General features: G+C 37.4%; 1 protein-coding gene across 1 annotated transcript in view; it reads right to left on the bottom strand.

The window, feature by feature from the left end:
- Window positions 1-5,359, bottom strand: part of nubp1 (nucleotide binding protein 1 (MinD homolog, E. coli)) — an 11,426-nt gene extending 6,067 nt beyond the window's left edge. The window contains exons 1-7 of the mRNA XM_024271306.2: window positions 5,266-5,359; window positions 4,867-4,971; window positions 4,612-4,745; window positions 2,762-2,830; window positions 2,519-2,551; window positions 2,353-2,443; window positions 2,118-2,272 (exon numbers count right to left, since the gene is read on the bottom strand). Coding sequence (XP_024127074.1) covers window positions 2,118-2,272; window positions 2,353-2,443; window positions 2,519-2,551; window positions 2,762-2,830; window positions 4,612-4,745; window positions 4,867-4,971; window positions 5,266-5,296 — 618 coding nt within the window. The 5' untranslated portion in view covers window positions 5,297-5,359. The remainder of the gene's footprint in view (window positions 1-2,117; window positions 2,273-2,352; window positions 2,444-2,518; window positions 2,552-2,761; window positions 2,831-4,611; window positions 4,746-4,866; window positions 4,972-5,265) is intronic.
- Between the last annotated feature and the right edge of the window lie 9,371 nt (window positions 5,360-14,730).

Here is a 14,730-nt window from a genome sequence, read left to right as displayed (position 1 = left end):
GAGAACAAAGTATGAAAAAAAATAATTTTACAAGAATAAATCATAATGATTAAAAAAATGTATGAAAGTAAAAAATGTATGAGAATGAAATTTAAAAAATTTAAGAAAAAAAATGTAATTTTACGAGAATTAAGTTATTGAGGGAAAAACATTAAAGAAAAAAATCAGAGACCAAAGTTTTAATTTATGAGAAAAAGGTTGTAAGTTTTCAAAAATAAGTTGTTAGGATTAAAAAAGTAAAAACAAAAATTCTGAGAATAAATTGGTAATATAATGAGAAAAAAATAGTAATTTGACGAGAATAAAATTGTTATTTAAAACGTTTACGAGAATACAGTGGTAAAATTATGAAAAAAAAGTCGAAATTTTACCGAATAAACTTGTAGAATTATGAGTAGGAGTCAATATTGTACGATAATAATATATATTGTCAAAGGTTATAGGATGAAAATTTACATCTATATAAATATATATATATATACACACACAACAACAACAAAAAAGAACCCATATCGTGTTTCAGAATGAGCGTCACAGAATGCATTGTAAGTGCTTACTTCAGCAGTGGTTTCACGAATAAGGAAATAATCCATCTGTGGGTGAGTCACCAATGATTTACTCTAAGTATAAATATATTGAGAAGAATTAGCTAGAATCTGGACCTCTTCAGAAGAATTTTGTGGACAGTGTCTTTCATAACCAACCATATTTTTGAAAAAGCATGGCGTTTCCTTGTACTATAACAAGTTTTTTCTCCTAATTTTTCAGGTTTGATCTCGTAAAACTACAGTTTTCTTCTCAATTTTACAACGTTTTTCTAATGTATGTATTTTAGTCTTTTTATTTTTTATACTCTGACGTTTGTTCTAAGTTTTTTTTTTTTTTTTAATACAGACAATATAGTAACAAAACAATATTAAATATTTCTGGGGCTTTACAGGTGTGTTAATCATGTAGAGTCATTATGTAATGATATTCCAATGATTTAAGAGGTTGACCCCTGACCTTTTTTTACATCACAAACTGATATAGTGAGATATATACACAGTAAAATCAAATGAAAGAACCCACATAAAGTTAGTGCTTGTGACATGTCATATTGATGTTGATCCTCTCTATATTTAACTGCACAGGCGTTCTGGTACAATAGAGCCAGTCACTGCATATCATGCAGAACAGGTTTGGTGTGTGAGAACAACTGTCACCATGAATCTATATTGGAAGTTGGACTCCTGGTTTTGTCTGTTTTTTCTTTTTACTCAAAGTTGATCTCTCTTCTTCTGTTTTCTCATTGGTTTTTCATGTGCAAAAGACATTTTTTTTTTTAATCTTTGCTAGCATGATGCTTTTATTCAACTATATTATGCTGGAACGGCCTCTTTTAATAAATCCCTTCTGCTCTCTTTGGGGTCCAGATGACTCCAACCACATATTGATATGTGATTCCTTCCGTGACAAATGTGGACAAAGATGGACAGGATTTTATGTCTGTCATGGACATTAGTGAAACTCAAAAATCAATGATAAAAAAGTTCAGCGCACTGTCTTGTGTGGTCCAGATGACCCCACTTTTAATGTAAACAAGCGAAGGAGAGCGGAAGGGTTACGAAAGAAGTGAATGTAGGTAAAACGTGACTAACCTGACATGCATCACAGATAGACGTGGGAGATCTGGTGGTTTTTCAAAATAAAACAGCAATATTTTTCAAACATTTTGCACACAAATAGAATTTAACTCCTCGTGTTTATGTGGAGATGACTGGAAACAGAGCATGCTCACTTTCTAAAGTCTGCACCACTCTGCGATAAACCTGGTGTTAACAGAGAACATAACTGTTGCATTTCAGTTGGACAGATAGAAGTAGGTTCTTTTAAAGCCCCTTTGAAAACAAAGCTCGTTACTGTTGTGGTTTAGAGACTCTCAAAATGACTCAAACCCCAGGAAGTCAAAAGTCATTTCAGGAAATGCTTCAAACGTGGCAAAACGACAGATGCAGCCAGAGGTGAGAGGGGAAATGTCACTTTGCAGATAGCAGTGAGCCCCCCAAACTACCAACAACTCATGCTGAAAGATGAGGTGTGTGTGAAAACCTATGAGCAGGGACTGCCTTCATCACCTGTGGTGTTGTGATGATGACTGCTCCATCAACATGGGTGGAGCTGAGGTACTGGACGATTGACAGGTGTTCATCGGAGGTGCCAGGGGGAGTGTCGACGACCAGGTAATCCAGCTCCCCCCAATCTACATCCCGTAAAAACTGTTTGATCATCCCTAAACAAAAAGTTTAAAAAAAGAAATGAAGTTCAGTTTTGAAACTGCATGACAGACGCTGTACCTGCATTTGAACTCACCGTTCTTCTTTGGACCCCTCCAGATCACAGCGTCATCAGGGCTGCTGAGCAGGAAGCCGATGGACATGACTGCTAAGTTGTCCTCCACATACTGCAAACACAACAAAAACACTTCAAATATTGAGTCCTTAAAACACTTTAACAACTGTGAAAATGTGTGACTCACCACAGGAGACCAGCCAGACCCGCTCTGATGAACCTGTAACAGTCAAAAACATAGTTAAGACACTTAAGACAACAGTAAGGATTTTCACAGACAAAAAAAAAATCTCAAAATTGGCTTTGAAAATTAAACAATATTTAATGTTGCGTCATGAGTTAAATGTGCCTAAATGTTACATATTGTAGCTTTTAAATGTTTCTTTTTGTACATAAAATACTAAAAATGTGACGTTTGGACCCAACTTTCCTGTTCGCCCTCTAAACCCATGATCCTGGGAATGGACGGCCCACAGATATCCACATCCAGCAGCGCTACCTAAAAACAAAAGAAGAATGGGACTGAATCAGCAGACATTTCAGTGTTTTAGTCGGATTAACAAGCAGGCACATTTGTGGTCAGCACAATGGTTTGCTAAGAAGACTTATGCTAAACTAACTTTTTGATTGTCAAGTTTTTTTGTAGGTTTTTAATCTATTTGGACATAGACAATTGTTATTTTTAAAGAAAAAAAAAGCGAATAATTTCTGTCCACTTTAGTTGAGATCAGTGTTGGATGTGAATGTGGAAAATTTCTCACTAATCTATTACAGTGATTGGCAAAGTTGTTACTTTTTTTTTTTTAATCAACCTTTCAACTATTGTTTTGCTGTTTGTTTTATTTCTACTTTATTGTTTTAACTATATCTATTTTCTTGCGTTTATACCTTTCGGCTCAGGTCTCCCTTGAAAAAGATCTAATTTGAATGGGATTTCCTGGTAAAATAATGGTTAAATAACAAAAAAATAATAATAACAAAAAGTTACAACATTCCCACCGACACACTTAAAACACCAACAAAAAAGTAATAATGACACATGGCCACAATTTTTTAAATGAAATTTTTTTAATATTGGTACTTTTAAATTGTATTTTATCTTACAAACAAATTTCAAACTATACCAAAAATTCAATGCAGTGAAAACAGGCAATCACAAAAGGGAAAGTGTAATCTGGTAGACAACCACTAGAGGGCAGTGTTTACAAATGAGACAAATTTTTTTTTTTTTTTTTACTAAAGGACAATTGGGAGAAGAGAGGATAAGGTTAATGAGTATAAACCTGCTTTACTAAGTCCAATCCATTCACATAATTGATTCTGGAGATATGGTCATCTAAATGAACTCTAACTAGTAATATTTTATTAAATCAAACCTAAAGTTCAGCTCATTATATATATATATATATATAAAACAATGATTTTTATGTGTATAATTGTACATACTGAAAGATAGTTAGAATAATAGTTAGGGAATAATACTATACATTTGGGTTTAATAATACACAATTTTTAAAAAATATTTTGAACAAATTAGAATATTTTTTGTTGAAAAAAAAACAAGTTTAAGATGTTTAAGCAATTAACAGACATCTCTGACATTATTTATGGTTTGAAAAGTTGTCTTAAAGCTGAAAATAAAGTATATTAATTTACATTAACATTCAAATCACATGGGAATAGTGTAACTTTGTTAATTCATTGAAAGAAATTACTTCATACAATCATTCTGAATTCCTCCCTCAGTATGATGCAATAAAAAAAGTTCAAACATTGCCTGAATCAAGGCCACAGATTTTTAAAAAATAAATTCAAAAAGTGACAGTTTGTACAATATAAAAACAAGATAAAGGCAATATTGATAGTTTTTGATGATATTTAGGGTTATAGAAAGAGATTCCCGCTGCATTTCTGTTTATTTTCCATTACAATGCTAAATCCCTTCATAAATGTTCAGCTAGTTCCTGATCACAACCTAGTTTATTATTTAACTAATAAGTTTGTTTTAAAAAAACAGATGATTTTGACAAAATTATAGCTGAAAAAAAGATTTTTGGCAAAAATGTACATTTATATTTCAAATATAATTACCATATTTATTCTTTTTTTAAGCTTTACAAATGCAGTGGAAATAAATCTTTGGTTTAGAACTCTGATTAAGCTAGAGTCAATTTTTCAGTGTTTCTAGGTATAGAAAGGCAAGTTGAGCTTTTGAAATACTCTCTATAAAATATTATTTTTAAGTTAACTCCACCCACATAAAGGACCATAATGGATTACCTCCTTGGTGCCATCACTTGCCAGGGCGTGTGCCAGCTGAGCACTGAAGGTACTCTTCCCCACACCTCCCTTCCCAGACAACACCAGGATCTTATGTTTGACACTCGAGAGCTTCTCTCCGATTTCTGCGATGGCTGAGATGAGACGATGGCAGAAACAAATGATTGAGGTGAATTATTTAAAGTCCATTACTACTCCTGTGATGCATCTCATTGTATTTATTCATTTTAGAGATTAAGTTGTGTTCTGTCATACCAGGGTCAGGGCTTTTAGTGGCCCCAGAGGCACACAGCTTCTGGTTGGGACAACCCTGACATGATGCAGCCTTTCCTGCGTCTTCACTGGCAGTCCCCGGACAGTCTACGAAGGAATTAATAACACAGTATGTTTGCGTTTATCCACACATGTCAGACTGAAGTAATACACACGTTAGCTTGGCTAGTCGATTGTACCCCTTTGAAACTGCGCACTTTTATTTTGAAGGTAAACTTCTTTCCATGTTTGATAACTTTTCTATTCTTTTAAATGCAGACAAATAGTGACGGTTTCAATATGTTTTTTTTAATTAAATCTAAAGAACAAAAACTTTATAAGACATAAGTGATGTAATATTAGAAAGTTCTATGGCGTTAATAAAAATAAAATGATGCTTACGTTCTGGTGCATTCTCCGGTCTGTCCGCCATGTTTGTTTATGTGTCCTACTAATAAAGTGTTCCCCTTAAAACGTTCCGCTTCTAAACGTTCCTTTTTGCATTTGCCATTTTATTTACATATTTTGTTTCAATATATCTTTTATTATAACCATATTATACATGAAATTTAAAAACCTTAGGTTAATCATAAAACACTATATAAAGTACAATTACAGTAAAGACTTATAAGCCACAATTTTTTTTATCAAGATGTTGATATATTTGAACTTCTTTCTTTATTTTATTTTATTTTATTTTATTTTATTTTATTTTATTTTATTTTATTTTATTTTATTTTATAACATAAGGATTCCGGATTCTGTCCACCAGAGGGCAGTGTTTACACAGAAGAAAAACACTTCCCACTTAAAAGTTTTTTTTTTAAACTTTATTGCAAACATCTGTTTAGTACAGAAAAATTGTGCAAAATAGCCATAATATACATTGTACATATATATAAGCACCGTAAAAAATAATTTAAATAAATAAATAAATATAAATAAAGCAAAAATAAGATAAAAATAAATACATATACATTAAATTAATATAAGACAAAAATAAAATAACATAAAATGCCAGGGGTAGAAACAAACAAAAAACGTCATACAATAAGTGAATAAAAGTAAGGTCAAGTAAATTGCAGTTTATATTTTTAAATTATTTTATATTGAGAGCAAATTTTAGTTTTTTGGTCACTTGAAGAAAGTTAGGAAAACAAGAAGATGGAAACACTATCGCAGTGGACATCCATTCACGTGATGAAGTTTGTAGTTAATATATATATATATATATATATATACATATATATATATATATAATATATAAGTTTGGAGTTTATATTTATACATAAATTAAAATAAGTCATATTTTTTTACATGTAGCTGTAAACAGTAAAACACAGTAGTCTTTGGAAACTCATCGCCTTCTGGTGTGAAAGACTTCCTGCGTGTTTGAACAGCGATAACTGTGTGCAAGAATTTGTGTGCATTTGCTGTTCTCTGGTATCTGTCGTTGCCCTCCAGCAGTTGGTGCTGCAGAAACTGTTTATGTGATAGTTTTTAGTTGTTTTGTCCTTTATTTGTCACTAACTGTCTGATGTAATCACACAGACCGTTAACACTACCGTTTGGACAACAGAGCTCTTGATCTTATTGCTTTTTCCTTATTGTATTTAAGCGACATGCATTCAAGAACCTTTAAGTGATGATTACAAGAAAACGTGATTTTTTTTTAAATTCAAGCTTTAAAAATGAATGAAAAATAAGAAATTATCCCAGGATTTTATTTGGCTAAATAGGACTTTTGAGTTTGAGAGCAAGAGGTCAGGCTCATAATGGCTGATGGTTTCTTCCTCTTCTCCTTTCGGCCACCTACTGACTTCCTGTCCATATCCTTTTTTAGAAGTTCATGGAAGTTCCCCAAGCGAAGATGGACATTTTTTTTTATGTAAACCTGCTTGTGGTGAATAAATGCAAATTTTGTCATTAAAAGTTCTGATCATCTTTTGATCTATTTTAAATCCATTCCCATGTAATTTTCATCCTAAATCAAAAACCTGTATCACTTTTAAGGACACAGTTTCTGCAGAGCGACAGCAGTTCATTAGACATTCACCTTTGAGTTGTGATTGAGAATTTTGGCGCAAATCAACCCGGCATCCTCTTCCTTTCACCCACAACTGAGCTCTCTGTTTGTCTCACACGCTCTCCCACTAGCTTACAGGCCCCCAAACTCCCCGCCTGACATTACAAATGCAAGTGTTGAGCAATATTGGAGCTATCCCGCTGCACATGTTTGAACCAAATACCAGCTCAGTCAAGGAAAACAAAGACGTTTTTAAATCAAGTCATCTAGAAAAAACTAAAAATCTGATTTTCATCAAAGTGGTTTTTTTTGTTTACCAACTTTCAGTTACAACATTTTTTTTACTTTATTTCTTTTTATTTGTCAATGCATCTAGAGTAGAACAGATCATTTTAAAATTGTGTACCAAATAAGGCTAGAAAACGCGTTACTGCATCTTCTTACAGGACTGAAGACCTTTTCTGTGCACGCTTGAGAAATTCAGGTGATTGAAATCAGACAGTCAGCTGAGACACATTCTGCTCACTCAGCACAGGGCAAACACACACAAACAGAGTCATTGACTCGGGTCAGACTCTGGATACTGTTACTCAGGAGAAAAACGTTAAACTTTTGTACAGAAAACAATGGCAGACTTACTCAACCTCAACAGAGCTTCCACTTTCTACTAAGATCAGCTGAGGAGGAGAGTTTCTGAGTTTGGGAGTGTCACACAAATACAAAGAATAGTGGAAGAAGCGAGTTTTTTGGGAAAAAATGAGACAAAAATTTCTGAATTAAAATCATCTAGTGTTGGGGAAAGTTTTGCATTTTTTTGATGAGAAAAAAGGCTTTTTTTCTAATCCTTCCATTTTAAACTACATTTTGAAAACTTTAAAAATGTAAATTTTTAACATAACTATGAATAAAAATTCACCTTTGAGTTGTTTGACTGCTGTTGTGGAGCAACCCCACCCCCACTTCCTGTCACCCAACTATTTACAGCCTACTTACAGCCAAAAAATGCCAAACAATATTGGAGCTTCAACGGGGAAATCATACGTTCATGGATCTATTTGTCTAAAAGTGGATGCATCAGAATGGGGCGGAGCATGGAGCTTGTGGACCGCCTAGTGTATTTTCTACATCACAAATTTGCCATTTTTTAAAAGGCATTTTTTCATCTGCTCCTGATTCACACCGATTTTTGAATTGAAATGGTTTATTTCAAACAATCAAACAAGAATGCATGCAATAAACAGAGGTATACATCTGTTTAAACATACGTCAGACATAAGATAACTAGGCATCAAATGATAGATTGCTTGAAAGGGGGTGGGAGGAAGTGAACTTACACAATTCTATGCCGATTTGAGTAAAGAAATACTCAGAAATGCAATTTTAAGTTCAATTTTCTTTATATCAGATGCCACAGGGACATGTTAAAAACACCAAAAACTACATTTTCATCAGAGTGGGCCATTAAGAAAACACTAATAACTAACCAAAACAGTTCAAACCATCAAACAAAAACCAGTGTCACATGACTATATACTTCATTCCTTTCCTTTAGATTCGATGTTCCACGTATTGTCTCACAGTAAGAAGGGATTCCTCCAATATAGGTCAGATTGCCTCTGACGGATTGCCAGACATCAAGTCTGGTTTTCTGCCTCCGTCCCAGAGACCCCGTCTGATCAGCCCACAACTCAAACCACCGACCACAGAGGCCTCCCACTCCCTGGAACAAACTAATCAAACAGTTACGCTGAAGCCCAACAGCTGAGGTCCTCTTCCCAGCTCAACCTCAGAGGTTGACATGGCGCCTAGTCTGTGATTATAGGCAAATAAAGGGTAAACCAGAAGGAAGTCAGTCCCCTTCATGAAGTACAACCATCTCTGAAACCATATTTCACTACATGACAATTATTGAGATCTCTTTTCCGTTCAGAAATGTTAATTGTAAGGCATATGTTTGCAGTTAGTGGTCATTAGAGGTCATGTGCTGACTGGCAGGTTGCGGGGCGATGCCCCCACGCTCCTGACTCGCTCCTTGAGACAGAGGAACCGCATGATTAGCGTTAACTGTTTGCATTCAGAAGCTGGGGGCACAGGCCAGTACAATAAAAATATCTCAACGGAAGTCAGTTGTAAATGTGCGCCCTCGCGTGTCGGGATGTTTGTGCAGAGGAAGGAAGATAAGCAGGACTTCCTGACATTTTTTTTGTATGTACACACACAACTCAAACACTAAACTCAAACTGCAAACCCCAGCACATTCAGCTATTCTTTTAAATGAACAAAAATAGAAAATCGGATTCAAAGGAATTTATTGTTTCTGGCTTTTTGTCATGCAATATTTTGATTTCGCATTATTTTGGTGGTTAAATCGTCTTCTGCTGTGGTGGGTGTTACCGTAGTTCGGATATAATCAGGAGGATGATGGGAATTGCTGTTATTTAGAGATCTTCTGAGCTCTTATCACAGTCATACTGGTGGAAACAGTGATTTCCTTGTTGGTCTTGGTGAGTTTGATTGCATTGCTTTGTGTATTTCTTCACTTTCCCCAACCTCAAATTTGACAGATTACTAGATTGAGTTTTTAGCCTCAAGATACATGTTGATGTGTTTGAGTGGTCGCTTTCAATGAAAAGTCTAAATCCGAATTATTCCCCTGTCCCTACTGCTTCTCCTATGTATTACTCCTCCATATCCTCCTTATATCATAGATGGATGTATGGTTCGGGCCTCCTATGTGTCACTTCATGATGTTTAGAGTGTCCCCAACTTGTCGTTTTTTGAAATGCTGGCTGTTCCAACTGAATCATGGGTCCCCAACCTGGGGGCTGTGAACTAGCTGTGGTCCGAGGGCCGCTTGGTACCGGGTCACAGGCACTAATTGGGGGGTCTCCATCCCCCTGGATGCGACCTGACGATACTCTAACCAGTACCGGTTCCAGTGCAGCGTCCAGAGAGTTGGGGACCCTTGATACAATGGGAACAGCCAGCACGTCAAAAACCAACGAGTTGGGTACACCCAAGACGTCAAAAAGTGGCGCGGAGGGGGCCCGGACCACACATCCATGTATGATGATTTGGGAGTGAGAATGTATTGGAGAAGAAGTAGGTGTAAGGGAATTCAGATTCAGCCTTAGACTATTCACTGAAAGTGGTCAGTTGAACTGGAACAGATACAGGTTAGAGTATCGGTACTGGTCCAGGTCCAGAGGGTTGGGGACCCCTGATTAGCACCTGTGGCCCAGTTCCAAGCAGCCCTCGGATTGGTACCAGTTCGCTGCCAGGAGGTGGGGCACCCCTGAATTATTGGGAACAACCAGCACGTCAAAGAACACTGAGTTGGGTACACCCAAGACGTCAAAAAGCGGTGTGGAGGAAACCCAAATCACATGTCCATATATATTGTTGGGAGTGAGAATGTGTAGGAGAAGAAGAAGGGTCAGGGGATGAATTCAGATTCAGCCTTATACGATTCATTGAAAGCAGTCACTTGAACTGGAACCGATACTGGTTAGGGTACCGGTATGGTCCCCGTCTTGAGGGTTGGGACCCCTGATTAGCGTCTGTGGCCTGATTAGCGGCTCTCGGGCCGGTACCAGTTCGTGGCCTGGAGGTTGGGGGTTCCATAGGAACAACCAGCACGTCAAAGAAGGACGAGATGGGGACATGAAAAATATGGCATGGAGGGGGTCCGAACCACATGTCCATATATGACGAGTTGGGAGTGAGAAGGACTTGGCTTTTCACTATCACTACATTTAGCCCTCCAAACAGAGAGTTATTGAAAAATAGTGTCTTCAAATTCAGATGTTACTAACCCTCAACGACGTCATCAATAGTCGCTGGTCATCTACATCAGCACATAGGTGTCAGCGCTCCAAAACATGAATTTCATTACTTTAAAAGTCGTGCTAAAACAAAAGTCCTTGTGTACATTTAAATGTAAACGTCAGCATGGATCACCCTACCGATTGGGACAGTCAGCCCTACCTTGGTCTTAAAAAACAAGTTCAGACACCACTACAGCTTCAAATTCTCTATAGGGATAGGGGAAGAATTCTGATTCAGGCCAAGTAAACGTGCATTTCGGGCTTCTGCGTTTATGCGTAACGACGCACATTTTTAATGACCATTTTCAGGCTCTATATACAAAAAGTGGCATTGTACGAACATTACCAGTTAAACCAGGTCGACTTTTGGCCAATCAGGGACTTAGATTTGGTAATGACATACTGTATGAATGGTGTCTCTTTGAATTCACGGAAGAGCCAACCGTTTGAAAATTGATCATGGAGGATAAATTAACAATGCAGTTTGTGTTCGGCTGGAATTCTATGACACCAATATATTGGAATAGAGGTGTGAAAGAAAAAGCCTGGAGGTAGATACGTGAGATTTGCACCACTTCAACATTCACACCAACACACCAATAAGCTCAAGACTTTATTTCAATGTTTCATTTGTCATCCGGGTGGAACGGTTGCAGATTCCTTTTGTGTTCAGCTTTTGTCTCCTACTTTGACCAGGTGCTCAGGCAAATGAATGAAAATGTTGGGATGCAAATTCAATGACTCAGATTTGCTTATGTTGCAATGTTGCACGTGTGATCTAAAGTCTTGTTGCAGCGACTGATTGTAGCTACATCCATGTATTTGTCAAGGGAAGGGCGTGCAGAAAAGAAGAAAGAAACAGAGGGAATATCACTTGATGTTAGGTGTGTTTTGTTATGTTATGCTTTCTTTCCTGTCTGGAAAATAAAATAAAAAAATAAGGAAGTAGTTGTCATTACCACACTTCCTTTATTAAAAACTTTTTTTTCCCTTTTAGTTTTAGAAACACTGAACAGATAAAATCTTCCCAAAAAGAACCAAAAAAGCATTTTATTTTAAAACTACTAATATAGCCTTTATTTTGCTTGATACATAACACGATGCATTCTTGGAGTTTAACTGCCTGTTTTAGCTTTCAGAACTCGGTCTCCTGAAAAGGAAGGAAGGGAGATGAAGAAAACAGTTCCACTGCCAGCATTGTTCCACATCCCTCTGACACGCTTGCTCTCCGTCTGCATAATCTTCTGCATATTTGTTCCTCTCCAATAATATTTCTTCAATCCCCGTCTATCTTCTGTCTCGTGCACTTTTTTTTTCTGTGCCTCTCTGCCTGCCTCCTGCTGATTGCCGCCACCGTCAAAAGATTTCACTCAGAGAGTGTGGACACACGCCCATTTATGCTGTGAGAAACAGGAAAAAAGGGCGGTGTGTGTGGGGGGGTGCTTCCTGTCTGGCCGTAGATCATTGCATGTGTGTGTTTATGCGTGTGGGTCTGGTATGCATCTAGGTGGCAGGCATGCAGCAGAATAAAGGGGTGGAGAACTTAATGGTCACGCGCAAGGCTCTGTTGGAGGAAAGCTGGAGTGCAGACTGAAGCTTTTACTCACTGAAAACTCTGTTGTGTGTGTGAATGACTGACCTTACAGGTTTGGTTTTTAAAGTCACAATGCTTCACTTTAATCTGCTTAAACCAGATTCTATGAATTGCATGGCAGTGGTGTGAAAAAAGCTCGCCTGAGCATGATCATTTACCATGGGTGTACGGGGAAATCGATTAGGTGATATATTGCAGTATTTAATATGATTATACTTTTATTGATTTAAAATCCTGACAAGATGATATTTTATTGATTATTTGTGAATTTCCTCCAGTGTCTTCTTTTTGTTTTCCACCCTAAACCCACGATCGCTAGTTGGTAGAGCAACACACTTTGAGTAGCTCTACACCGGACCAGAACAAGATCTCGAGAGAACTAGTTTGTGTTAAATATTCAGTCTCACTGGTTTAGTCAGGCTCACGGTTTTTGTTGTTATAAGACACGTACTTTTGTTAGTCATAATCTTTAAAGAAAAAAAGTGAAAAAAAAATGTTCTGGTACAGTCTTATCCTAAACGATACGATACATATCGCAATATGCATAGTATCGCGATATGATTGTATCTATTGCAATACGTATTGTATCAGATTCTTCCCAATACACACCCCTACTATTTACAGATGAGAAGCTAAAAAAGAATAGAAAGTTTTTAAAATTTAATTTGGTAAAATTATTGTACATTTTGCTTTACACAAACACAACTTTTTTTTAATGAAGTGCAGTGCAATGCAAACTTGCAACATTCACAGACATTACTGTACAACCTAATGCCCCCCCCCCTCTTCCAAAGAGATAGTTAAATGACACAAGAACCAATGATATTCAGGGCAGTTGAACTCAGCCTGGCACTCAATCTGATCTGTTAATTAAAGGGCCATTACCATACTATATCAACTATTTTGAGCTTTTAATTGTATTTTAATGTTAACTACTCATGGGAAAATAACCCCAAAGTGAAATTTAGATCCATTCACGCATTTTTAAGCATTCCTCTTAAACCCTGTGCTCTGAGCACCAGCCCCTCCCAATTCACGACAACGAGTAAGTCCTAACATTGTGATGTCACAAAGTGGCGATCAGCCCCTTCCAGGACAAGTGCGCAGCTAGCAACGCCCTCAGGCTCACACCCAGGAAAAACACTTCATCTTTCATGCTCAATGTCCACATCCATCGTTGTAAAAGTTTGGATGCTGTTTGTTTTTGAGGGAAAAACGCAGACACGCTGCCAAGGATAGCTCTAGGAAGGCGTCATGAAATGGGCGGCTCCCACAAGGAGTGAAAGGCGGAGCTTCAGAGATTGGGGCGTCTTACTTCCGGGCAGGAAGAGAGCTCAGGAAAATAGCTCATATTTTATTTAAGAAGTGTTCTTAGTGTGCCAGATGTGATTTGTTATCATATACATGGAAAGAGTTTACTCTGAAAGGCTTAGAGTTGCATTTTATGAACTGAATGGAGATAAAGGCAGTTGTTTTGTGTTAAGATCCAAAATTTATGAAAATATAGTCTAAAACCGTCTGTGTGCTGCCCCCTAGAGGTTGAAACAAGGTATCATAGTTAAATTTGGGATTGGTTAACTGGTGTAAGTCCCATGTCATCTCAAAAGTTTCTTGTAAGCATGATCTGCAGTTCCAGAATAAAAGCCTCGCCCATCTTTGATTCTTTAACGGTTGGTTGTTATCGTGTTAGCTTTAGCATGGCTCGTAGTCGAAATCTACTGGCTTGAACAACTTTCCAGTGGACATGGACGTTAGGCAACAGTGGATGAGAGAAATTTGCATTGAATCGCTCCATTGGCATCCTAGTGATGGATTTACAATGAACGTTTCACTCGGAATCGTTTGTTTGAAACGTTAGCCTTTATTAGCTATGATGCTAGCATAATTTACCACTCTCACATACAGGCCCCCGTCGGTCTGGACCATGAACTCCTGCCTTTGGAGAAGGTAGAGGAGAAAAATCCTCAACCTCCACAGAAACACCTCCCCCGCTCAGCCTGCCCCCTTTTTTGGCATTTTTCAAATCTGGTCTAAAGGTGGAGTCAGCCTCCAACTGTTGTGTTACCATCTAACGTTTAACCAAATATTAGGTTAATCTTTTTTTTGGAAAACGTTTCATCTTGTTGTCGCTGTTGAAGGTGTAGCACTCTCATCTCATAGCGATAAGGTTCAAATCCTGGCTGGGTTCTCTGTAGAGTTGCATGTTCTCCTCCAACATGTGTGGGTTTCCTCCAGCAACTCCGGCTTCCTCTCCCAATCCAGAAACATGCTTCATAGGTTGATTGATGTCTTCAAATTGTCCCAAGGTGGGAGTGTGTGTTTTATTGTGTGACAATCTTGCAAGAGACTGGCGATCCGTCCAGGGTGTACCCCGCCCTTGTCCAACAGTCGCTGGATTGGCTCCAACAACCTCATGACCC

Source organism: Oryzias melastigma, linkage group LG8, assembly GCF_002922805.2.
Source record: "Oryzias melastigma strain HK-1 linkage group LG8, ASM292280v2, whole genome shotgun sequence".
NCBI lineage: Eukaryota > Metazoa > Chordata > Actinopteri > Beloniformes > Adrianichthyidae > Oryzias > Oryzias melastigma.
This window is presented reverse-complemented; position numbering and strand designations above follow the sequence as displayed.